The sequence below is a fragment of the Neoarius graeffei genome, chromosome 3 (genome assembly GCF_027579695.1).
Source record: "Neoarius graeffei isolate fNeoGra1 chromosome 3, fNeoGra1.pri, whole genome shotgun sequence".
Lineage (NCBI taxonomy): Eukaryota > Metazoa > Chordata > Actinopteri > Siluriformes > Ariidae > Neoarius > Neoarius graeffei.
In genome coordinates, this window is record NC_083571.1 from 118,761,500 (window position 1) to 118,788,926 (window position 27,427).

Genomic DNA, 27,427 nt, shown 5'->3' on the forward strand with positions numbered 1-27,427 from the left:
AGCGACGCCATATTTGTTGATCGATTCTCATGCTCTGATTGGCTGAGCCAGACCATGTGACCATGCCGTAGCGTATGTAGTTATGTTACAGAGCCAGGCAGTGTACTACAGAGGGGAACTGAGAAAGCCAAGCACACACATCTGGAAAGAAATTTCATACAGATTTTGCAAGTATTTTACAGGGAAATGGTGAGTAATTTATTAACGGAGAATGCACCAGAAGGCATGTAAATTTCAAAATTTTCTGGGGGCGGCAGATTCCACAGCCACCTACTACTTTTTTTAATCTGGCTGCTTCACATTTTCTGTAGAACCCTGTAGTATGTTAGGCACTCCACGTAATCAAAGCCTAATGATAAACAAATAAAAATATCTTGTTATTTAACAAATAAATGCACAGTTGTTGGTATAGTGAAGTTTTCTGTGAGGAGGAAAAGTGAGCCTCTGGTGTCGGCGCTTTGTTACAGTCAGAGGTGAAACTGTACATCTCGTTGTATGTTTTCCTCCATGGGAAAGTCTTCAAGACAGAATACGTTCAGTTTCTCTGCAGCATGACAAGCCTGGTGAGGGAATGACTGTTTATAGCTGCTATAATGTAAGCAATACAGAGCTGTGAATGTCACTAAACTCAATAGATAAAGTGTCCAATCTAAAGTAACTTGTAGAAGTGTGATATTCTTTAATGAATAAAAATTGAGAGTGTTGAAGAAACCCTTCAGGATGTGCTGGATGTGCTGTAATAGATCAGAACGTGTCTCGCTGCTTTATTTTCCTATACCAGCACGTCCCGTTGTGTTTTATTCGTTACTTATACTATGATACAGTAATTAGGCTATAACACTCATAGGCTAGTTATACAATTAACTAGTTTGTGTGGGTTTTTCTTCAGCAGACAATCTGTGTGATCCGACAGTCCATCTTTCATTGTTTTTAAAGATTCTAAGGTGGGGATCACACTGACCGGCGGTGGTCCTAGCATTTCCATTGTTTGCTGTAGTTCAGCAGCGGAACGGTTGACTAGCGTTACGCTAATGAGCAGGGTATTGGTTTAAGTTGAACTTGATTCATCTTTCTGAGCGTAACACAATGCTCATTAATGTTGGTTTAGTGTCTCCTAGGATCGTTTCAGGGGTTTTGACCAATCAAAGCAGGACGTCTGAAATGATAAGAAGAGTTTTTCGTGAAAACGGTGACTCCTGGACCCACACCAAATTAGCTTCTCTCTCTCTCTCTCTCTCTCTCTCTCTCTCTCTCTCTTATTTTCCTCACCCTCCAGTCCCAAAGCTACTAAGAGCAAAACTCTATCACTGGTCTCCATTTTTCCAAGTTATTTTTTCTTAACGCTTCACATCACTTAGGAAAGAAATAGTCATAGAATTATGATTGTCCGAGTGTTGTGTTACGCTCTGCCACTGACACTTCGTTTCTTTCAATGTGATCCCCACCTAAAAGCATCATGGTCAGGTGTGAAATAAGACCTCAAGACATGCTAGGTAATTCAATGCTAGATGTTAATTAGCCTCTGAGAAGATTATATGAATTGCAGGCCTGATAGCTTTCAGGCGCCACGCCGGAATTCCAGCGTACCGATGTGTCTGTGGGGAAAAAAAAAAAATTCAGGTTCGCCCAGTGATCTGACACTTCTTTTGATCTGACAGGCGCAGCTTTCACTCTAACCCACACCAAGGCCTACTAGCCATTAAGCCAATCAGAAATAGGGTAGGGGCGGGTCTTGGGTTTTGGCCAAACAGATTGATAGAGATTCAGCAGTCAATCCATGTGTTTCCCACACTGGCAACGCGAAACGTAGCCGAGGTCATGGAACGCAACTTTATGAAGCCAGGGGAAAACACCAAAAATATCGATAAAGGCATCAAGAATAAATGGGGCTGGGCTTGGGTAGAGGAGGCGGGGAGAGACGAAAAGCCCTTTGAAAGCTGGTGTCAAAAGCTCCGGCAACCAGGAGCACGCTTCTGCACTTTGTGCGCAAAGAAAATATGATATGGAACTAGTGGGAAAAAAGTGCCGTCACGGCATGAATTAGACCCTCGTCATCAAGCAGCTATCCGAGCAACCCAACACACCTCACGTTTGCCGGGGGCAACAGCCCTGCAGATATCCGACCCTCAATGACGGATCGCGTGGCTGATTTAAAAATTCGCTTGTGCTCCTTCATTGCGGAGTTTGACCTGTCGTTTACTATCGCTCATCCACTCGTCACTTTGTGTCAGAAATTAGCGGAGGATAAACCCGCCCTCACGCATCTGTCCGTCTCAAGGCAGCATGCAAGCTTATCTTACTACACACAGCATCTTGCCAGAGTTTAAGAAAAATCTGTCCGACAAGCTAAAGAATGCCATGTTTTCACTCAATATCGATGAGGCCACGGACAAAAGGATGGATAAAATTCTTAATATTCTGGTCCGATTTTATGACGAGGATGCAGGCAGTGTAAAAACGCAGCACCTTGCCAGCAAAAGAGTAAACATAGCACATGCCCCAGCATTGATGGAGGAACTGAAAGATGTCCTGCAGTCATATGGGCTGGAGCAGGGAAACGTCACCAGTATTCTACTGGACAGCTGTGCAGTAATGAGGGGAAAGAAATCTGGGCTTCTTGAAGCACTTTAAATTATTGCCATTGTTAATGGAACTGAATGGTAATTTTTCTGAAGTAAGCTATATTTTCTAGTTTTCCGTTAAATAGTTTTATCTTAATAGCAAATTGTTTTGAATAAACAACTTTAGGGTTGTAGTATTATATACCGTATGGTTTTGTTGCACTGTAACTGTTTCAAAAAGTATTTAAAATAAATGGTGCATATTTTGCTATTATATTTTTTAAAGAAATGAATGTGTTCATGTTCACGTCATTTAGTCAGTGATTGGGCTACTGATCAGTTCCTAGTTTGCGTTGGAGTATTGTAATTGCCATCTGCTGACCTGTCTCGGTGCGGCTGTAGTCTCTGTAGTCTCGGTGCGGCTGTAGTCTCGGTGCGGCTGTAGTCTCTGTAGTCTCGGTGCGGCTGTAGTCTCTGTAGTCTCGGTGCGGCTGTAGTCTCTGTAGTCTCGGTGCGGCTGTAGTCTCGGTGCGGCTGTAGTCTCTGTAGTCTCGGTGCGGCTGTAGTCTCTGTAGTCTCGGTGCGGCTGTAGTCTCGGTGCGGCTGTAGTCTCTGTAGTCTCGGTGCGGCTGTAGTCTCTGTAGTCTCGGTGCGGCTGTAGTCTCTGTAGTCTCGGTGCGGCTGTAGTCTCTGTAGTCTCGGTGCGGCTGTAGTCTCGGTGCGGCTGTAGTCTCGGTGCGGCTGTAGTCTCTGTAGTCTCGGTGCGGCTGTAGTCTCTGTAGTCTCGGTGCGGCTGTAGTCTCGGTGCGGCTGTAGTCTCTGTAGTCTCGGTGCGGCTGTAGTCTCTGTAGTCTCGGTGCGGCTGTAGTCTCGGTGCGGCTGTAGTCTCTGTAGTCTCGGTGCGGCTGTAGTCTCTGTAGTCTCGGTGCGGCTGTAGTCTCTGTAGTCTCGGTGCGGCTGTAGTCTCTGTAGTCTCGGTGCGGCTGTAGTCTCGGTGCGGCTGTAGTCTCGGTGCGGCTGTAGTCTCTGTAGTCTCGGTGCGGCTGTAGTCTCTGTAGTCTCGGTGCGGCTGTAGTCTCGGTGCGGCTGTAGTCTCTGTAGTCTCGGTGCGGCTGTAGTCTCTGTAGTCTCGGTGCGGCTGTAGTCTCGGTGCGGCTGTAGTCTCTGTAGTCTCGGTGCGGCTGTAGTCTCTGTAGTCTTGGTGCGGCTGTAGTCTCTGTAGTCTCGGTGTGGCTGTAGTCTCTGTAGTCTCGGTGCGGCTGTAGTCTCTGTAGTCTCGGTGTGGCTGTAGTCTCTGTAGTCTCGGTGCGGCTGTAGTCTCTGTAGTCTCGGTGCGGCTGTAGTCTCTGTAGTCTCGGTGCGGCTGTAGTCTCTGTAGTCTCGGTGCGGCTGTAGTCTCTGTAGTCTCTGTAGTCTCGGTGCGGCTGTAGTCTCTGTAGTCTCGGTGCGGCTGTAGTCTCTGTAGTCTCGGTGCGGCTGTAGTCTCTGTAGTCTCGGTGCGGCTGTAGTCTCTGTAGTCTCTGTAGTCTCGGTGTGGCTGTAGTCTCTGTAGTCTCGGTGCGGCTGTAGTCTCTGTAGTCTCGGTGCGGCTGTAGTCTCTGTAGTCTCGGTGCGGCTGTAGTCTCTGTAGTCTCGGTGCGGCTGTAGTCTCTGTAGTCTCTGTAGTCTCGGTGCGGCTGTAGTCTCTGTAGTCTCGGTGCGGCTGTAGTCTCTGTAGTCTCGGTGCGGCTGTAGTCTCTGTAGTCTCTGTAGTCTCGGTGCGGCTGTAGTCTCTGTAGTCTCGGTGCGGCTGTAGTCTCTGTAGTCTCGGTGCGGCTGTAGTCTCGGTGCGGCTGTAGTCTCTGTAGTCTCGGTGCGGCTGTAGTCTCTGTAGTCTCGGTGCGGCTGTAGTCTCTGTAGTCTCGGTGCGGCTGTAGTCTCTGTAGTCTCGGTGCGGCTGTAGTCTCTGTAGTCTCGGTGCGGCTGTAGTCTCTGTAGTCTCGGTGCGGCTGTAGTCTCTGTAGTCTCGGTGCGGCTGTAGTCTCTGTAGTCTCGGTGCGGCTGTAGTCTCTGTAGTCTCGTATGCTGTCCAGGCAGTAAGTCGGCAGGTATGTGACGAGTTAAAGCAGGGACGAGTTACTGAGCAGGCCTGCCAGTCCCAAGAGCTCTGGTGCTCTGCACGAAGATGCTACTGTAATCTAGGCTTATATTGGGTTTGTTCATCTCATGTCTGAATGTTGTCCATTTATTTCGACAAAATTCACCACAATCTATCATTTAAGGGACTAATTAAAAAAAATAATTCTCCCAGGGGAACAGACCCCTGAACCCCACGTGGCAATAACGATGATCAGGGTTATACACAGACATGCAGTATATCTGGGCCCAGGGGCCAATAAGTTATGTGTTAAGTGTGTCACATACAGTACATAGCACCCTCACGCTGCTCACCTCCCGGGCAGGGAAAAAAGTTCGGGCTCAGGAATTTTTTCCACTATCACCCCTGGAATTGCCCTTCTGTCAAAGTGTAAATTGTGGCAGTCAGTAATCATAGTGTTACTACAGAGCAGAAGCCCACATTGATCCATAATAACACTGAGTCAAAGAGGCTGTCCACACGGCAACGGATTCAGGTGAATCTGATAAAATTGTTTATCGTTTCGGCCTGGCGTCCACACGGCACCGGCGTTTTGGGTGCCCCAAAACGATATTTTTTGAGAACAGGTTCCAGAGTGGAAAAATCTGGCAACGGCGCCGTTGCGAAGTCGTCTGGATGAGTAGAACGGATTTGTTTACGATGACGTCACAACCACATGACTAGAACAAGCAGCACTCTCGCTGTTTTGTATGAACCACTGCATTGCATTCACTTTTGCATACAGCTTTTCTTTTAAATAAACAAGTAACTGAACCATTTCTTGAATTTCTTTTTTTTATTGGATAAGACTGCTTTTCAAAATGTTCTCACACAATAAAAAAATTAAGTTATATAAAACTATGCACACTAATAAAACTAATTTGTACACACAGAAGGCATGATTTCCTCGCATAGTCGCAGCCATCTTCTTCTTGTTGTTGTGTGCTTGTTCCTGAGTGCTTCACGCCGGGTAGAAGAAGGGGTTTATGTGCATGCGTCCTACTTCTTCTATTGTTCTGGTGTCTCCAATGAGACCGTCTTACAGCGCACGTAGAGGTGTGGCATGTGTATTGCATCGTTTTCAGCAAGCGTTGCGTTGCCATATGGACCTGATATTTTACTGATCCGTTGCCCATGTGGATGCGATATTTTTTTTAATAAAATCTCGTTGCTGTTGTCGTGTGGATGTAGCCAAAGTGTGTGTGTGTGTGTGTGTGTGTGTGTGTGTGTGTGTGTGTGTGTGGTTGCTTGCAGACATTCTAAAACACGATTCTGTTGATCGCTCATTGTGTACCAGCCATGTGCTGATATTAAATCTTCTTGCAAACTTTTATCACAGGTTGTAAAATGATTACATTTTTTTAATAGCTTTTCTCATTAGGACTACAAATACCCTCACAGCTCCAGAGTCTCAGACTTCATCCTGAGCTCTGGTGAAATTACAAGTGGAGAACTCTCTGAGTCCTCACAGGTTTCTTCCACCCTCTCTGGTAGATTACACTATGTGTGTGTGTGTGTGTGTGTGTGTGTGTGTGTGTGTGTGTGTGTGTGTGTGTGTGTGTGGTTCATGTGCTTCGTGTGGTTCCCTGTGATGCTCTGACTTCCGCTCCGGTTTATATTTTCACATCTCTGTTGCGAGTTGGTGATGTGGGGTGATCTGGAGATGGCTCTGTATAACCTGTTGTAGCTCACTGACTAACTCGTCCACAGCGCAGTTCTGGATGGACAACTCGAACCTGCGCTACTGATTTGTCCACCATTCGATTAGTACTTTACATAAAAACTACTCATATTCATCTTACTATACGAATCAATCATATTGTTCATGTTCATTCCTTAGAAATACACTTCCATAGAAAGCTCCAAGAGGAAGTAATCTGAAACAGTCTTATTTTTATTATTAATTGCTCTTTCTTCTACTCTGTATATATTTCATTTCCCACTGCAGTGCAGAAAATACCAGACCTGTATTGCGGATCACAAAATCAGATGCATGGTCAGGTTTTCTCTGTATGATAGCAGGCTACACACACACGCTCACTTCTTTTCATGTCTGCTCACACACACGCATATGCACGACTTTGTGCCCTTTATCCATTAGCCAGGTTTTAATGCTTTGAGCACCCTCATGTCTAAGCAGTGGAGTTTTAGTCAGCTGTTAATGGGTTTAATGACCCTGTTATTTTCAAACCCCGGCTGAAAAGCTTGATTATTATCAAGGATGGAAAAAATGATCTGCTTTTTGCCTGAAAACATGTACCTAACATGAAATCTAGCTAACATTCTCCGCAGTGTGTGTGTGTGTGTGTGCATGCTACAACACTACCATGGTTACACAGGCCAAAGATCAGGTAAAGCTCTCCCGGGTATCCAAGGAGATGCGAACGCAGTTGTGTGTGCGCGAGTTTGGGTAACGATGGACACACATCAGCGCCCAGGGCTTTTGGCCTTCAGCACCGCAGCAGACCAAACACTGTCTCACACTGATTTCAAGGGTTATTTATATATTCCACTGTGAAACTGGCACTTAAGCAAGAGCATTATTTGTGTGTGGACACATGAGAAAACTAACATTCCTCTCTTGAATGAATCTGAGGAAAATGTTAACGGGAGTGTTTGCCTTTACCTAAATTAGTCTCAGTCTTTTACAATAAATTGTTGATGTAGTATTGTTCAGCGAATCCTGTTTTAATCACAGAAGGTATAAATGTTAACTTTACTTAAGGGATTCCCAAAGTAGGGGTTGTGATTCCACATGAGGTCACTTAATTTAGAAATGGGGTCATCAGAGAAGCTCACACACTCTCTTCTTTTATTTTAATATCAGAAATATCGGATTTTGTATGCTAATATTTTGAAAAGTTCCTGGGTGTTACACTCACATAAGTAACATTTAAATTAAAGGTGACATATTACACCCCTTTTCCACAAGTTGACACGGTTCCCTGAAGTTGTAATGAAATGTCTGTGAAATTTGTTGGTCAAAATACCACAAGGACAAAGCACCACAGCTCCTTCTCACCCTGTCTGAACAGCCCTGATCAAAACGGCTGATTTGAGCGCATGTTCCTTTAAACGATAATGAGCCACTGCTCACCCCACCCCCTTCTTCCATCAGGCAATCAGGTAGCAGTTTTTTTTATGAATATTCATGCACAAAGGCAGTTCTCATGCCATGAGTGGAGATACTCAGATGAGGGGGCGGGATCATTCTAATGAGGTCCCCTTGTGACATAGAAAGCGGAGCCGAATCTGAACGGCCTGTTGAAGCTCATGTTTTCTGAAATAAACAGAACAAAAGAAACTGAATGAGTGTCTGATTTCAGAGTCTGTGGGTTGGTCGGCTCCAGATACCCAAATATATCTGCACAAGCAGGGAAAAAGTGAGTTGTGTCCCCTTTAATAATGTACACGTTTTAGTCTTTTCACAATCCAGACATGCTGCACAAGTGTTATCCAGCAACAAAAATAGACACATTTCTCCTTCCATCTGCCTCCACTGAACAAGCTAACTTTATTGCTTACTGATGTACTATTTTAAACCATTATCAAATATTAACATACTCAAGTTCCTGTTAACACATTTGGCACTATTTGACGATAGTATGCAGTTATAGAAGGGAAATTATTTACAATCTTATCCGGTGTAACCCAGATAAGGATGAGTTCCCTTTTGAGTCTAGATCCTCTCATGGTTTCTTCCTCATGTCATCTCAGGGAGTTTTTCCCTCCCACCATCACCTCTGGCTTGCTTGTTAGGGATCATTTTATAATTTAAAAAAAATTTTTCCATCCTGTAAAGCTTCCTTGTGACAATGTCCATTATGTGCTATTTATAAAAATGTAATTGAATAACATTTACCGGTTTTCCTATTGCAGTTAGTGTTTGAATTTTAAAAACCTCTCATGTTGCCTGCACATCTACTGTAACGTCTGTTTTGTAGATCAGCCTTCTGGATTTTCTCCATAAGTAAGTAATTTTGAATGTAAGAGTTTTCAATTTGAGATGCAGCTCACGACACCAATCATGATGGCAACGGAAAGTTTTAAGAGAGATCCAGCTCGTCAGGGTGTTTAACATTGCTGTGCATGAAATTGCAAAACCTTTTAGAGTGGGCCTGGGACACCGATGGACAGGGATGTTTTGGCTCTGACATGCTGTTGAGTGCATGTCACTTTTAAAGCTTCCACATGTACATAAGACACGCAGTGAGTGTGTGAGCTGTGCTGCTTACGTTACTGCCAAGTATAAATACTGCCAAGAATAACCCGTACCTCTCTGCTTCATATTGGGCCGTATCACACGTTACCGTTTCAAATCTGGAGTTTGGAAAAAAAAGTAATACAGTCAAAACTTGGGGCGTACAAAATTCATAATGTCATTTAGGGCATAATATGGGCCATGTCTCCTTCACTGGGACTGACAGGCACAGGGATCACACCTCCTTCACTGGGAGTGACAGACAGAGAGGCCACACCTCCTTCACAGGGACTGACAGGCACAGGGCTCACACCTCCTTCACTGGGAGTGACAGACAGAGAGGCCACACCTCCTTCACAGGGACTGACAGGCACAGGGATCACATCTCCTTCACTGGGACTGACAGACAGAGAGGCCACACCTCCTTCACAGGGACTGACAGGCACAGGGATCACATCTCCTTCACTGGGACTGACAGACAGAGAGGCCACACCTCCTTCACTGGGACTGACAGGCACAGGGCTCACACCTCCTTCACTGGGACTGACAGACAGAGAGGCCACACCTCCTTCACAGGGACTGACAGGCACAGGGATCACATCTCCTTCACTGGGACTGACAGACAGAGAGGCCACACCTCCTTCACTGGGACTGACAGATACAGAGGCCACGCCTCCTTCACTGGGACTGACTGGTACAGAGGCCACGCCTCCTTCACTGGGACTGGCAGCATTTCAAATAATAATTTGTTAATATTTAGCCTTCACTGCTAATTGTTGCACATTCCTAATATCAGTAAAGCTTAATGAAACATTGGGAAGTTTTACTTTACTTTGTACACTTTGCTAATGCTAACAGCTTCCTTCGCATTGCTGCACTTTCTGTCTCAGCAGCTAAAAGTAGTTCAAAAAGTGTTTCTTTAGGTGACAGTTGTTATATCTGATGTTATATTTGTACCATATGTGAGTGAATTTCCACATCTAATTACAGAATAGACTGAGTCTCAAATGGCTGAAAACATCGACTTGGAGTTTAACAGGACAACAGAACCAGTACTGACCCCATGTTAGTGAGAAAAGGGGTAACAGGGTACTGTCCATGTTTTAGGATTTGCCTCAAGAGAACAAAACAATGAAGCTGAACCTGTTTTTTTCCATGTTACTCAGGATATACTCGCAAAACACACACACAATCGCTTTGGAAGTCTTTGTAGTATAGGTGCTATATGAACTCAGATGTCAAGGGAAAGGCCCTATTCCCTGAAGGACATTAGCGTATTTCACAATGTGGGGGTGGGAGTCATTGTGTATCTCACGCTGGGCCTCCTCCTTCCTGGTGACGGAGCTCGGCGTCATGACGGCTCACATCCAGTCAGTCGTGCTTCCTGTTGTGTTTTCCTGATCACTCAAGTGAGGTGAAAGATTTGTGTGCTGCGACAACATTAGCTGAATCACTTTCTAAACCTTCGTTTCCTCTTTTGACGTTATGACAAATGGTACGTAGGGAGGTGTGTGTGTCCAGGTAGTTGGAGAACACTTGCTAATTTGGAGAAGTGAAAATGTGATGATTCAGATGGGGGTGTTATTTAAATTTATTTGGAATTTGGTTATGTTAATATATACAGCATCGTCAGTGAACGTACAGCCACATGTGATGAGCTGAACCTCCAGGGAAGAAGCTATTCCTTTCCCATACACCCTGGTTGGTGTGGCAGATCAGTTCCTCAGTATTTAACTCCCAGCAGCAAATTGAAACTGGAAGAGTTACACAATAGATGTTCTCACCCCCAGTGTATCTCACTGGACAGAGCCGTTTTATCACTGTCTTTATAATGGAAATGTTTTATTTTTTATTTTTTACATGTATTTTGTATCCGGGCAGCACGGTGGCATAGTGGTTAGCGTTGTCGCCTCACAGCAAGAAGGTCCGGGTTCGAGCCCCGTGGCCGGCGAGGGCCTTTCTGTGCGGAGTTTGCATGTTCTCCCCGTGTCCACGTGGGTTTCCTCCGGGTGCTCCGGTTTCCCCCACAGTCCAAAGACATGCAGGTTAGGTTAACTGGTGACTCTAAATTGAGCGTAGGTGTGAATGTGAGTGTGAATGGTTGTCTGTGTCTATGTGCAGCCCTGTGATGACCTGGCGACTTGTCCAGGGTGAACCCCGCCTTTCGCCCGTAGTCAGCTGGGATAGGATCCAGCTTGCCTGCAACCCTGTAGAACAGGATAAAGCGGCTACAGATAATGAGATGAGATGAGGTTTTGTATCCTGGAAGCGCCCGTACTTGGATTAGAATAGCATCACCTAGATCAGTAGAGGTTAACCCTGATTTATAACTCATCTCACACCATAAGAAACAGCTAGTAAGCTAATACTGTCTTGGGAGGTGTCATCTGAATTGTTTCATTTCATCCCAACAACTGAAGAGTCAAAGCTCCTGCCCTTCATACATCATTACCGGCGAGTTGCTGCACAGTTTATTATACTTAGTTTGGAGCATGAGGTTTCCAGAGGGGAAGCCGTGGCCAAATGGTTCGAGAAACAACTTTGGGACCAAAAGGTTGCTGGTTTGATTCCCTGAACCATCAGGACTGGCTCAAGTGTCCTTAAACAAGGCACCTAACCCCCAACTGCTCTGGCGAGAGTGGTGGCGTACCTTGTGTCTGATTAGCCAAAGAAAAACTAATGATGTGATTATCAGTTCGGGCAAGAACCCAGCCATAACATAACGTACGTCTTTGGCAACATTTTAGCCAACTGGCTATGTCCATTAAGACACCTTTACAGTCGATTAAGGTTCACTTATCTTTTATTAAACATGTACGATTAAATTTGTGATCAAACTTCATGGGTTTGTTGTAACCTCAGGCGGGAGACTTTTAGTCATTCCAGTGTTACATGACATTACATTCTTTAGGTGGAATAAGTTGATGCACTTGTTCATGTGTGATTAATAAACAGGCCATGGGTAAAGATTTAGAATGTACATTTGGACATTCAATAAATGATTTGTAAGAAATTTTAGGATACGACTGTATGCCTATATTATTATTATTATTAGATTAAATAAAGTACTTCTTCATCTTGTCACTTCTGTGTGCAGTCAATGTGGAAAGGTTTAGCCAGTAGGGTTAAAGGGCTTGACCAAGAACCCAGTAGCAGCAGCTTGGCTTCAAACCCCTGACCCTCCAATTAGTAACCCAGAGGCTTAGCCCACTGAGCCAACACTGCCCGAAGTGGCATAAAGTATTTATATCTAAAAAAAACACAACAACAACTAACAGGCTCCAGTACACACAATGCTTCAGGAAACAAAGGAATTCAATAAGATTACATTCCAGGCATTTAACAGGTGCTCTTATCCAGAGTGACCTACAACACACCCAGGGCATCCAGGGCATCAGGTGGGGGTTTGATGCCTTACTTACAGGGACTTCACCCATTCCTGCTGGTTCAGGGAATCAAACTGGCAACCTTTTGGGCCCAAAGCTGCTTCTCTAACCATTAAGCCATGGCTTCCCCACACACAGAAGATACAGGATTCAAATCAACAACCAGTGTACACACCTGTTAACTTGGTGCTGACATAACATTGGAAAAGCACTAGGCATGCTCGTGGAAATGTATATTATTGTTTCAGCATTTAAAGGCAACTGGACAAACCAAAGGCCGTACGTTTATTGTAAGGATCAATATTTTGTACCAATATTTTCCAAGCCTGGCAGAGGGATTTAGATCAGAACAGTAGCAGTACAGCACTAGACTCTGACAACACATGAGACAGGAACTAAACTGGGCTGGCCAGTAAAATCAGGGACGTGCTGTTTTGGAGCCAGTACAGACATTATGGAAAATGAAAAGTGATGTATACTTGTTATTTTCTCCATTTCGATGAGTGACGCTTGCAAACTGGAGTGACTTATTGTCCAGACAATATGGTAAAATGTGTACTCTGATGTTTTACCTGCTGTTTAATGTGGCACCTGAGACAATGTTCATTTGTTTTCAGCTTCACAAATTGTGTTATTTTATTTCGTCTAAGCTGCCACCTGCACTTCTGCCTTTCATTATCTAAAGCCAGGGGCATCAACAAGGCGGGCTGGTCAGGAGAGCCAGAGTGTGACCTGGATTTAGTGACTGATAACATGTTCAGACGGCGTGAGAAAAATCGATGGTTTGTCCTGTATTATTTGTGACAGCGTACTTTGAGTCACTCGGTGTTTTGTTGCAAAGCTTGCCACATTTATGTTTCTAATCAGTGGTAGATTAAGATAATGATAATGACAGGCTTTTTGGGTGGTGTGGTCGTCATTAGATCATGGTTTATTGATACACGGTTGCATTTTTAATGCATGTTTTATGTCAGTTGTCTGATTTGTTTAATGTGCTTGTACATGTAGGATGTATTTCAGTGTCCGAAAAAGTCAATCGGTTCCTTTTGATAATGCTAAGGTTTGATTAAACTGGTTAGCTTTAAGAGTTTTCTTACATTTCCTCAGAACTCAAAGCCACCATAATAGCCACTATTTTGGATAATTAGCAAAAGTGCTAAGTGCACGCTACTGTGCTAAATATTAGCAGTAATGCTTCGTGTACTTTGGCTGTTGGGGAGCATGAAATATTTATGTTGCTCTCTAGAGCGTGGCGTATAGCATGTCTGCTAATAGTCTGGCTGCATCCTGAGATAACACTGTCATGTTAGCCAGTAGGCTTTGTTCTTTTATTCAAAATCACAGGATCATATGGTTAGCATTGTTTTGGCTTCGTATCATTCCACTGTTCTCCAGAATAATGCCATATTGTCGAGGCTGTGCTCCACTGGCAGGATCACCCCGGGTTTCCAGGAGGTTGTGTCAATGCCTCATGCTGATTGTAGGGTGTCATTAGCTGAGCCTCAGGCATTATTGATGATGACGGGCAGATGAATGAATGGCTGGGCTGTTCTGTGAGGTTCAGATTTCCAGCTCGCCCTATTTCAGTTGCTCATGAAGTACAAAATACACAATACACACACAACAGGCATGACACTGACCTGCTTTACATGAAGATATGGTCATTTATATATATTATGCTATGTATATATGCCACAATTAATCCCCCCGTAAAAATGAATGAAAAGGGTCAGAAAAAAAATCCACCTTTTGGTGAAGTCGCTTCATCTCACACTGGAAAAAAAAAAAAAAGAGAAAAATCCAACCTTTAATTGAAATCCATTTATTCAGAGAAAAACAAATCCCTCCTCAAAAAAAAATATTATTTTCAACAAAAATGTGCCACTATTATTGGCACCCCTGGAAATGATAGTGAACACAATGTACCTGAAGCGTGTTTCCCATTTAAATTGTCCATGTTTGAGTTGATTGGAGTGTGTAGGAACTTTCAAGCTGTAATCCATGACTTTCTGATTAATTGGGGACCAAATATGAGGTGACACAGAGGCAAAATTCCCTCGACATCAACATGGGAAAGATAAGAGACACACAAACCCAATGAGGGAGAAGTGTGTTGACCTTCATAAGTCAGGGAATGGGGATAAAAAATATCTACTCGCCTGAAAATGTCCATTTCTACTGTTAGGGCAAAAATAAAAAAAAAAGTGGACACCAACTGGAACTGTTCCACACTCACCTGGAAGAGGAGCCGAGTTTATTTTGCCCCCACATACAGTGAGGAGGGTAAGAGAGGCAAAAAAAAAGTCCTCAGTGATCACTGTTGGTGAATTACAAGAAAAAGTAAAATCTTGAGGTTTCCGAGTCTCCAAAACCCACCATCAGACTCCACCTCCATGCCAACAGATTATTTGGAAGGTTCCAGAAAAAAAAGCCTTTTCTGTCAGTTAACTCCAAACGTAATCACCTGAAGTTTGTGAAACGCTATGACAACTTTGACTGAAACCATGTTCTCTGGTCTGATGGAACAAAAATGGAGCTTTTTGGTGATAAACACTGGCAGTGTGTTTGGAGTAAAAAGAAGGATGGCTATAATGAAAAGAACCCGATCCCAACTGTAAAATATGGTGGAAGTTCTGTGATGTTTTGGAGCTGTTTTTCCTCCAAAGACCCTGAACTCCATGAAACACCAGGACACTTTAAATCAGAATCTGGCTCCTCTACCAGGAAACTAAAACCGGGTCATCACTGGGTCTTCCATCAGAACAATGATCCGAAGCATCTATCCAAATCAGCACAGAAATGTTTCGCTGAGCACAGAATTGAGCTTCTGCCCTGAACATCTCAGTCCCCTGAGCTGAACCCCAGTGAAAACCTCTGGGCTGAACTGAAGAGGAGAGAGAGAGCACAAGAGAGGCTCGAGAACCCTGGATGATCTGTACAAGGGGTGCCAATAACTGTGGAGGGAACTATAGTCTTTGTGTTTAATGGGTTGGATATAGGGAAGAGTCTGGATGATCTCATATCTATCCTGGTTTATTTAATCTTTTGTTCTTTATTTATTATGTCGACATTTGTAATGTGTTTATGGAAAAGTTGAAAATTTGTGAGATAAACTTTCATTACTTGGCTATATTAGCAAACATCAGACACCAGCTTATTTGATTATCTTTGGGGTAAACTGCTTTTTTCCTGTAAAGCATTGAAACTTGTGTAAGTTGCAGATAGAGTGAGCAGCGTGCCAGGCAGCAGGACAAACCATCCATTATCCCCAAATTTACTCTGTAGTTTCCAGTCATGAACAACCAGGCTGAAGAACTGTTTTTATTGCTGTCCGTTTCCTAAATAGCCTCGAGTCCAGTTCATTCCTTATTCCCACTGAGTCACTTTATAGCCTACTTTAGCACAGTGCACGACTTCGTCTTGTTTCTGTTTGCTCATATTGTTTTTCCACTTAGAATAACGTGTATATTGAATACTTATTTTGCTTATTTTGAATCTTTTTTTTTTTTTAATTAGCTTATTGTAGTGCAGCATCTGAAACATATCTGTTATGCATTGCTATGCTAACATAGCTAACAGACCTTTGTGAAGAAATGTATTATTCAAAAACCTGTCACAGAGACGTGCTGTTGTGTTTTAGGGCAAAATGTAATCTACTGTAGTCTACAGACATGAACAAATCTTCAGCACATAGCGGAATACTGTCATGTCAGAGGCATCCTTGAAATGCTTTTTATCTTCAACTCATTTTTTCCTTCTTCTTTTTTTTCTGCTGTTCCCTGACGGTCAGATAGCCAACCGTTCAGCAGAGGAAGCTAGCAGGCTAACACTGGCTAAGCTCACGAGAGCCTAAACAATAGCTCTTACTATAGGGGAAAGGGTTGTTCACGTCATGCTAATGGAACATGCTAGTCAGCTTGCTTGCTAAATGACACACTCACTTTTGTTTGCTTCTTCTGAGTGTATTGTTGTTTTAATTACTGTCTGCATTTTATGTTTTATTATCCAGTTCGATTTGTGTTGAAGCTAATTTGCTAAGATTAGCCGTCTAACTTGCCACTAGCTGCTCTGTGTGAACGTTTGTTTTTTACTTTTGTACATATTGACCCGTGTTGCTATTTTTTTTCTTTAAAAATGAGATTATTAAGCTTAACTATCATTTCAATATATTGAAATTAAATAAAGATTTGGGAATGTATTCATCCAACATCTTTACATTACTTCTATTAATTACAGCTTTAATTAAATTAAATTAAATTAATTAAAGCATTAAAACGTGTGTGTAAGTTGCACACAGAGTGAGTCGTGTGCCAGGCAGCAGGACGTCTGTAGTTATCTGTAGTGTCCCGATAGAAGGAAATTTCTTTTAGTTAAAAGTTACATTTCTTTTGCACCTTTTAATATCCAAAGATCGATTTGAAAGTAGAGAAAGAAGAGCTGTCATAGAGAGATTGAGGATGAGAATTATAGAAATAGTCCACTTTAACATCCAGGGTTTGCTAAGCTAGCTAAGTTTGTATGGGAGCGGCCATAGCCTGAAGGTTAGAGAAGCAGCCTTGGGCCCAAAAGGTTGCTGGTTTGATTCCTGGGACCGGCAGGAGTTGAATGAATGAATGAACAGCACTTTCCCCTCCCTCTGGATCATGGCTGAAGTGCCCTTGAGCAAAGCACCAAACCCTCAACTGGTCCCTGTAGCATCGCTGCCCACTGCTCTGTGTGTGTGTGTGTGTGTGTGTGTGTGTGTGTTTTCACTGCTTCAGATGGGTTAAATGCACAGGAGGAATTTCACTGTGCTTGTGGTACATGTGACAAATAAAGGCTTCTCCTTCTCTTAGGAAGCCCAAGGGGGTCTATTTTAACAGGAAATAATAATAAGAAACCTTTATTCGTCACATGCACACTTCAAACACAGTGAAATTCATCCTCTGCATTTAACCCATCTGAAGCAGTGAACACACACACAGCAGTGGGCAGCCACACCAGAGCGCCCGGGGAGCAGTCAGGGGTTCGGTACCTCGCTCAAGGGCACCTCAGCCCAAGGCCGCCCCACGTTAACCTACTGCATGTCTTTGGATTGTGTGGGAAACCAGAGCACCCAGAGGAAACCCATGCAGACACGGGGAGAACATGCAAACTCCGCACAGAAAGGCCCTCGCCGGCCGCTGGGTTTGAACCTGGACCTTCTTGCTGTGAGGCGACTGTGCTAACCACTACACTGCCGTGCCGCCCCACTAATCCAATAAGCTTCATATCTCTCATTTAAGGAATGGACAAACAGTGATGTGATAAATCCAACACGAAATTTTGTTCAGCTGGCAGGACGAGCTGAGTTAACGTGCACCATTGTGTGTATTTATTGTCTTGCACTTGTGTCCCGCTCATTTTATGTAGTCTTGTGTACTGTACTATTTTATTATGTGTTGCGTCATGGTCCTGGAGAACCGACATTTCGTTCCAATGTATACAAAGTGTACAGAGGAATGACAGTAAAGCCCACTTGACTTGATGTGACTTGACAGTCTGACTTGACCTAATTGGGTTCAGTGGATGTGGTTCATATCTTATAATTTAATATTAATATAAGCGCTATTTGTTTTACCTTTGGTTTGATTTGGTAAACTAACTTAGAAACAGATTGTAATTACGTCACCTCTCTCTACTGTGTGTCTTTATCTGATTAAAGTTTCCAGAATGCGGATTTTTCGGCATGTACGACAAGATCATGCTCTTCCGCCATGACCTGAACTCGGAGAACATCCTACAGCGGCTCACCTCCGCCGACAACATCCACGAGGGAGATCTGATCGAGGTGGTGCTCTCAGGTGAGTGACAGGCTCTTAAACTCTTATTCTGATTGGAGCAGCAGTTATGCTCAGGCTTTTCTGATTGGCTACTTCAGTTGCCATTCCCTCGTTATAACTCGTGTATGTATTACATTAAAAATATATAGATTTTAGATGAAATAATCACAAAATCCATAGAAATTGAGAGCTGTTTATTATTGCTGCTGCAGTTTATACATCACCATATTTAACTCTGTATACTTGTCTTTCCATTTATTCATAACTGAACATACAGTGGGGCAAAAAAGTATTTATTCAGCCACCAATTGTGCAAGTTCTCCCACTTAAAAAGATGAGAGAGGCCTGTAATTTTCATCATAGGTACACTTCAACTATGAGAGACAAAATGAGAAAAAAAAATCCAGAAAATCATATTGTCTGATTTTTAAAGAATTTATTTGCAAATTATGGTGGAAAATAAGTATTTGGTCAATAACAAAAGTTCATCTCAATACTTTGTTATATACCCTTTGTTGGCAATGACAGAGGTCAAACGTTTTCTGTAAGTCTTCACAAGGTTTTCACACACTGTTGCTGGTATTTTGGCCCATTCCTCCATGCAGATCTCCTCTAGAGCAGTGATGTTTTGGGGCTGTCGCTGGGCAACACAGACTTTCGACTCCCTCCAAAGATTTTCTATGGGGTTGAGATCTGGAGACTGGCTAGGCCACTCCAGGACCTTGAAATGCTTCTTACGAAGCCACTCCTTCGTTGCCCGGGCGGTGTGTTTGGGATCATTGTCATGCTGAAAGACCCAGCCACGTTTCATCTTCAATGCCCTTGCTGATGGAAGGAGGTTTTCACTCAAAATCTCACGATACATGGCCCCATTCATTCTTTCCTTTACACGGATCAGTCGTCCTGGTCCCTTTGCAGAAAAACAGCCCCAAAGCATGATGTTTCCACCCCTATGCTTCACAGTAGGTATGGTGTTCTTTGGATGCAACTCAGCATTCTTTCTCCTCCAAACACGACAAGTTGAGTTTTTACCAAAAAGTTCTATTTTGGTTTCATCTGACCATATGACATTCTCCCAATCCTCTTCTGGATCATCCAAATGCTCTCTAGCAAACTTCAGACGGGCCTGGACATGTACTGGCTTAAGCAGGGGGACACGTCTGGCACTGCAGGATTTGAGTCCCTGGCGGCGTAGTGTGTTACTGATGGTAGCCTTTGTTACTTTGGTCCCAGCTCTCTGCAGGTCATTCACTAGGTCCCCCCGTGTGGTTCTGGGATTTTTGCTCACCGTTCTTGTGATCATTTTGACCCCACGGGGTGAGATCTTGCGTGGAGCCCCAGATCGAGGGAGATTATCAGTGGTCTTGTATGTCTTCCATTTTCTAATAATTGCTCCCACAGTTGATTTCTTCACACCAAGCTGCTTACCTATTGCAGATTCAGTCTTCCCAGCCTGGTGCAGGTCTACAATTTTGTTTCTGGTGTCCTTTGACAGCTCTTTGGTCTTGGCCATAGTGGAGTTTGGAGTGTGACTGTTTGAGGTTGTGGACAGGTGTCTTTTATACTGATAACGAGTTCAAACAGGTGCCATTAATACAGGTAACGAGTGGAGGACAGAGGAGCCTCTTAAAGAAGTTGTTACAGGTCTGTGAGAGCCAGAAATCTTGCTTGTTTGTAGGTGACCAAATACTTATTTTACCGAGGAATTTACCAATTAATTCATTAAAAATCCTACAATGTGATTTCCTGGATTCTTTCCCCCATTCTGTCTCTCATAGTTGAAGTGTACCTATGATGAAAATTACAGGCCTCTCTCATCTTTTTAAGTGGGAGAACTTGCACAATTGGTGGCTGAATAAATACTTTTTTGCCCCACTGTATGGATAAACAGATTTCACAGTATGAGCTTCAGATATTCAGAGAAAACATGCCACAGATTACCGTACTCTGTGAGGTCGGATGCATGTGCAGGATTGTTTTACTGAAAACAGATTCCAAGATACAGGTCAAAGGTCACACACACATACAAACAGGATGTTGTAGACTCAAATTAGACCGGGAGCAGGAAACCACATAAACAATCAGTGTTAGATACACATGCTACTACTACAGGCTCAAGACATGATATAAACAAAAGAAAGGCGATACACAGATAAAAAGCTCAGACTCTAAAGAGGCTCAGGATTTCAGTCAGTGAAAGACTTTACAGACTATAAAGAAACGTGTATAAGAAGGATGAAGAGGGGACGGGAAGCTGTGGTCAGTCGGTGGTCATTGACACTGGGTATTTGGCAGAGGTGGACAGTAATGAAGTACATTTACTTGAGTACTGTACTTAAGTACACTTTCTGAGTATCTGTACTTTACTTGTGCATTTTTTTTTTTTTGGAAACTTATGACTTAACTTCACTACATCTCATCTCATCTCATTATCTGTAGCCGCTTTATCCTGTTCTACAGGGTCGCAGGCAAGCTGGAGCCTATCCCAGCTGACTACGGGCGAAAGGCGGGGTTCACCCTGGACAAGTCGCCAGGTCATCACAGGGCTGACACATAGACACAGACAACCATTCACACTCACATTCACACCTACGCTCAATTTAGAGTCACCAGTTAACCTAACCTGCATGTCTTTGGACTGTGGGGGAAACCGGAGCACCCGGAGGAAACCCACGCGGACACGGGGAGAACATGCAAACTCCACACAGAAAGGCCCTCGCCGGCCACGGGGCTCGAACCCAGGACCTTCTTGCTGTGAGGCGACAGTGCTAACCACTACACCACCGTGCCGCCCCTTCACTACATTGAAAGACAAATATCGTACTTTTCACTCCACTACATTTCTGTCAGGGTCCTCGTTACTACGAAGCAGCTTTGAAAGTGGATGTTTTTTTCTTTTCTTTTCTAAAACGTGATTGTTTTTTTTTCTCAGGTGACAGTGAGACAGCCGATCAGTAATCACTCGGGTCACATCACGTTCATAGACTGTATAAAATCAAATTCAGTGATTTCTCAGCAGCGTTATTTTAACTCGATCAGTTGATGGCAGAAGGAGGTGGTTTTTCTGGAGAATGCACACGTTCATGGCCCATGAACCCATGTTTCAGTTTTCTGAAAGGAATAAAGATTGGTTTCGTTTTAATTGTTTGCTTTGTTTGCCTAAAATGACCCACATCACATCCTACAAAAACTCACCGTCCAACCTGCGGAAGCATATTGAAGTATAAATGTTTTATTCCAAGAGAAAGCTTGTAATGAAGTTGTCTGTGCTTTTAGAGCTAGCGATAACGTTGCAAATGTAGCTGTGCAGTCTGGTTAGTCAAATGACTTTCCGTGGATTTGCCCGCCAAGTTGCCATAGCCTTGTCCACAGCTAACGTCATACATGTCAACCTTTGGTCAATCAAACCTGTATAACCAACCTCCAAAATCCGTATTTCCCTTATAAAATCCGTATAAGATGCAAATTAAAATAATTTACCTAAAATTTGAATGATAATTAACAATGATATATCCCAGTTACTTTTTATTCAATATTAATAACAATAAACCTTCAGAATGAATACAAAGCTCCAATGTTTGACAAAAACACAAAGTGTTATCAGCGTAGTTACGAAGGAAATACTTCGTTGTTTGGAGACAGGTTTCACCGAGCGGCTATTATGCGCGAGACTTCATATTAGCCACAAAGTCAGGAAAATCTGTTCGTAAAATTACGTTATGATGACCAAATACAATGAAAAGTATTTTTCCAGTCTCACCTGTGAAAGGTGATCTTGTTTGGACGGTAAACCTGTTGGTACAGTTAAACGCAGCACATGAATGAGGCATCTTTATTCTCAGAATCTCCACTTTGCCACATCCAATTTGGCGGCGAGGATGACGTATGATTCTACACAGCAGGCGGCGTCTATGTTTATGTCTATGACTTCCGGGTTGGCGGGATTCTCGCAATGCGGTGTGCGCATGATCAAAAGTGGAAGGAAGTCTCGCTACCACAAGATAACGCGCGATTTCATAAGACTCTTTACTGGCTGTCGTGGGAATTGATTATAGCTCTAGATAAATATTGAAGTTTTTTTAAAGAATCTGTATAACTTTATTTATACGCCCGTATACTATGTTTATTGAATCAAATCCGTATAAAATACGGACATTCCATATAGGTTGACATGTATGTAACATTAACACATAGCTAGTTAACTTGGACACTGTTAGTTAGCATGTAAAAATGGAGGTACGCTGACATGAATAATGTTAACTTTTCTGAAGTCCTTTCAGAAATATGTTTTAACATAATCTTACCAAATAAACAGAATGTAGAAATCTTTCTTTTCGAGTCGTGTTAGCTACCCAATATGATTTTGAGTTTGAAAAGCGTTTGCTAGCATGTCAGGTGGAGCGTCACTGACTAACTAGCTTAACGTTAAACCACCATGATGCGTTCATTTTGTGAATTCACATTTCTGTCTTTGGTAACGGCGTTAGGTTTTGTAAGCGTTGTGGCAGTAATACAATGATGGGTTGACAGAAAATGTACTTTTAATACTGAAGTATTTTTAAAAGCGAGTACTTCAGTACTTTAACTTGAGTAAAAAATTGACTGGAGAACTTTCACTTGTATCGGAGTCACATTTGACCAGTGGGATCTGCACTCTGAAGTAATGAAGTTGGGTTCTTTGTCCACCTCTGGTATTTCGGAGTAGAAGAGGGTGCAGATAAGAATGTGAAAATAAAATGACAGGTTGATTTATTGTATTTTTTTTCTAAATTCCAGTTTGTTTTATTTACTAGGATTGTGTCTTCTGCCTCATTTTAATATTCAGATATCTGTAAGTGGTATTGAACCGATTTTCTGAGGAAAACATGTATTTAATTTGACCATTTATTATTTTTCTGCATACAGTATAGAGAAATAATGAACAGAAATATAATATAACACATATTAAAGGTTTGACTGGATGTCAGTGCAGTATTTCAGTCTGTAACCCTGCAGCAGTGAACATGACCTCTGGCCCTCTGTCAAAGGTTCAGATTAAAATGTTAAAAAGGCTAGTTGAAAGTTTTAAGCTAAAAGGCTACAGCTATGTTGATATTTGTGGGGAAGCTCGATGAAAATGTCATTGGAGTGATGAATTTTATGTGATCACATTGAGAATATGTATATATGTAGAGATTTAAATGTTTTATAGATTGTTAGTTCGCAGGCGATTTAATAGTTCATGGTCAGTACAACAGCCAGGTCATGTAATTTACACTTGTTAAGCAGAAGAATCACCATTTTTCAGACATTGTGCTAAAAGTCGTGTGTATAATCACACTCAACTCTCACATTTCACAGCTTCACCAGTTTAGTTTAACACATTGCAGAATGTATGGTTAATTTTGTTGTAGAAACGTTACAGATAGAGCTGTTTTGTTTGCTACTGTCGTATAATCAGAGTGCCGTCACACACCGAGTGGATATATTTGACAGCAGTTCCTTGAACTCGCTCTATATTTAATATTCCCCCGACCTCCAATGCGATGTGATCCATCTTTTCACATGTAGAGCTCCACCAGGCCGTGTGTGTGTGTGTGTGTGTGTGTGTGTGTGTGTGTGTGTGTGTGTGTGCGCGCGCGCTGCACCTGAGGCTGCTGGTTAGACGCTTGTTTCCTCCTGCTGTGCACGCTGTGGTTAAATGTTGACAGAATTTTGTGAAACTCAGCAGAACACCTGAGCATCTGTGGCTTTCATTTGTATCCTCCTTATACAAAGTTCTTCTTATGGCTGAGAGCTGCACACATGCGCGCATGAGCAACACACACACACACACACACACACACACACACACACACACACACACACACACAACACCACTTCCTTTCCCTGCAGGCTTCTGGTGCACAGCTCTGTCGTCGTGCTCGGCTGGTGCATGCACCACATGAAACTTGGCACGTTTGTTTTTTATTTTTCTCTCTCTCTATCTGTCTATCTCTCACGAACTTACACTTTTCTTTCAATTTCTCCATTTTTTTAATATACTTGTCTGTGTGTGTGTGTCCTATAAAATTACTGTGGCACTTCTATGTAAACCAGTGTCTTTCAGCAGAGCGATTCTGTAGCCACACACACAGACTTCAAAGCAGGTACTGAGACCACACCTCTTTCAATGAGACTAAAAGATACAAAGACCACACCTCCCTCACTGGGACTGACAGATACGGAGGCCACACCTCCTTCAATGGAACTGACAGTTACAGAGACCACACCTCCCTCACTGGTACTAACAGATATGGAGACCACACCTCCTTCACCAAGACTGACAGACACAGAGGCCACACCTGCTTCACTGGAACTGACAGGTCCAGAGACCATGCCTCCTTCACCGGGACTAACAGATATGGAGACCACACCTCCTTCACCAAGACTGACAGACACAGAGGCCACACCTGCTTCACTGGAACTGACAGGTCTAGAGACCATGCCTCCTTCACCGGGACTAACAGATACTGAGGCCACGCCTCCTTCACTGGGACTGACCGATACCGAGGCCACGCCTCCTTCACTGCGACTGACAGATACGGAGGCCACACCTCCTTCACTGGGACTGACAGATACAGAGGCCACGCCTCCTTCACTGGGACTGACAGGTACAGAGGCCACGCCTCCTTCACTGGGACTGACAGATACTGAGGCCATGACTCCTTCACCGGGACTGACTGATACTGAGGCCACGCCTCCTTCACTGGGACTGACAGATACGGAGGCCACGCCTCCTTCACTGGGACTGACAGATACTGAGGCCATGCCTCCTTCACTGGGACTGGCAGATACGGAGGCCACGCCTCCTTCACTGGGACTGACAGATACTGAGGCCACACCTCCTTCACTGGGACTGACAGATACGGAGGCCAGGCCTCCTTCACTGGGACTGACAGATACGGAGGCCACGCCTCCTTCACTGAGACTGACAGATATGGAGGCCACACCTCCTTCACTGAGACTGACAGAGACGGAGACCATGCCTCCTTCACTGGGACTGACTGGTACAGAGGCCACGCCTCCTTCACTGGGACTGACTGGTACAGAGGCCACGCCTCCTTCACTGGGACTGACTGGTACAGAGGCCACGCCTCCTTCACTGGGACTGACTGGTACAGAGGCCACGCCTCCTTCACCGGGACTGACAGATACAGAGGCCACGCCTCCTTCACTGGGACTGACTGGTATAGAGGCCACGCGTACTTCACCGGGACCGACAGATACAGAGGCCACGCCTCCTTCATTGGGACTGACTGGTACAGAGGCCACGCCTCCTTCACTGGGACTGACAGATACGGAGGCCACGCCTCCTTCACTGGTACTGACAGATACAGAGGCCACGCCTCCTTCACTGAGACTGACAGATACGGAGGCCACGCCTCCTTCACTGAGACTGACAGATACGGAGGCCACACCTCCTTCGTTGGGACTGACAGATATGGAGGCCACGCCTCCTTCACTGGTACTGACAGATACAGAGGCCACGCCTCCTTCACTGAGACTGACAGATACGGAGGCCACGCCTCCTTCACTGAGACTGACAGATACGGAGGCCACGCCTCCTTCACTGGGACTGACAGATACGGAGGCCACACCTCCTTCGTTGGGACTGACAGATACAGAAGCCACGCCTCCTTCACTGGGACTGCAGATAGAGAAGACACACCTCCTTCACTGAGACTAAAAGATACAAAGACCACACCTCCTTCACTGGGACTGACAGATACAGAAGCCACGCCTCCTTCACTGGGACTGACTGGTATAGAGGCCACACCTCCTTCACTGAGACTGACAGATACAGAGGCCACACCTCCTTCATTGTTGCTGAGAGATTCAAAGGCCACGCCTCCTTCACCGGGATTGACAGATCTGCTATCTGTATATTCGGCCGCAGTTTATCACCAGGATTGAAATAAAATTAAAGTCCCATTGAAACACCTGAGTATAAAGAAGAAACATATTAAAAACTTCTGAAAGCGTTCTCACTCTATTAGCAGCTTATTTACACTGAATTCAAGTTTTCAGACGTTTTTTATTCGCAGTTTTTTTTACAATATGAATTTTCAGATTGTGTTTGCACTATTTTTTTTAACATGTAAACTAACCTTAAAATTACATCTTGCATTACTTAACATCTTAGAAACACTCACTGACTTCACTTCAACTGCTATCCCAGAAGGTCTTCAGGAGCTCTCCGAGTGATTTCCTGCCATGATGCCTTCGCGTCACATAACAACAAACTGACTTTAAACTGGGGCTGTTTCCAAACACTCTGAGTGACAGTTTCTGTTCCATCCTACGTGCCTGACCTCATGACATGCACAGGGGCTTTTTCTTTTATTGCTGTGCATGATGTCAGGGCCATGGTATAATTTTCCACCTTCTAATAAATGATACTTTAATAAGAAGCACAGATCCAAAATGAATCATCTTAATTAAGGAAATTCAGAAACAATGGGGACAAAGAGCATGACTGAGTGTTGTAAAAGCTAAACCATGACCATTTTAAGTGCGTATGCAAATCTGACAGGCGACAGAATCGTGTAACAAGACGTTAAATAGTGACGCTGCTTTAAAGTGAAACTTGAGTGAGGAAAATGTCTTATTTGCCCTCACATTTGCCCTCAGTTCCTCTTGTTCTTGTTTATGTTCCTTGCATCACTTCCTTTTATCCTCTGAGGGAGGGGCTAAGACACAAGAAAGGAAACAAGCAAGAGGCACAAAGGAAACAAGAAGCTTTTCTCTCTCGGTTACAACACGCTGATAATACGGGAAGTTGATTTTACAGGCAAAGGATAATATTAATATTCATCATGTTTTGAATAAAGAAATGCATAACATTTGTATTACACCCTTAATCAATTTATAATAACAGATAAAATTATGCCAAAGTAATATTTAATAAATAAATAAATAGAAACTATTTATTAATTTTTTCTCTCTTGTTACTTTTTAAGCTCAAATTAGGATAGTTTTTTTTTTTTATTTATATTTACATATTCAGATTCCTTTTTTTTTTGGCGGCACGGTGGTGTAGTGGTTAGTGCTGTCACCTCACAGCAAGAAGGTCCGGGTTCGAGCCCCGTGGCCAGCGAGGGCCTTTCTGTGTGGAGTTTGCATGTTCTCCCCGTGTCCGCGTGGGTTTCCTCCGGGTGCTCCGGTTTCCCCCACAGTCCAAAGACATGCAGGTTAGGTTAACTGGTGACTCTAAATTGAGCGTAGGTGTGAATGTGAATGTGAATGGTTGTCTGTGTTTATGTGTCAGCCCTGTGATGACCTGGCGACTTGTCCAGGGTGAACCCCGCCTTTCGCCCGTAGTCAGCTGGGATAGGATCCAG

At 43.6% G+C, this 27,427-nt stretch overlaps 1 protein-coding gene across 1 annotated transcript in view; it reads left to right on the forward strand.

Moving 5' to 3' along the window:
• LOC132883895 (serine/threonine-protein kinase D3-like) overlaps positions 1 to 27,427 on the forward strand; it is a 105,092-nt gene that overhangs the window by 34,194 nt on the left and 43,471 nt on the right. The window contains exon 3 of the mRNA XM_060918002.1: positions 17,948 to 18,086. Within this exon, the coding sequence (XP_060773985.1) occupies positions 17,948 to 18,086 (139 nt within the window). The remainder of the gene's footprint in view (positions 1 to 17,947; positions 18,087 to 27,427) is intronic.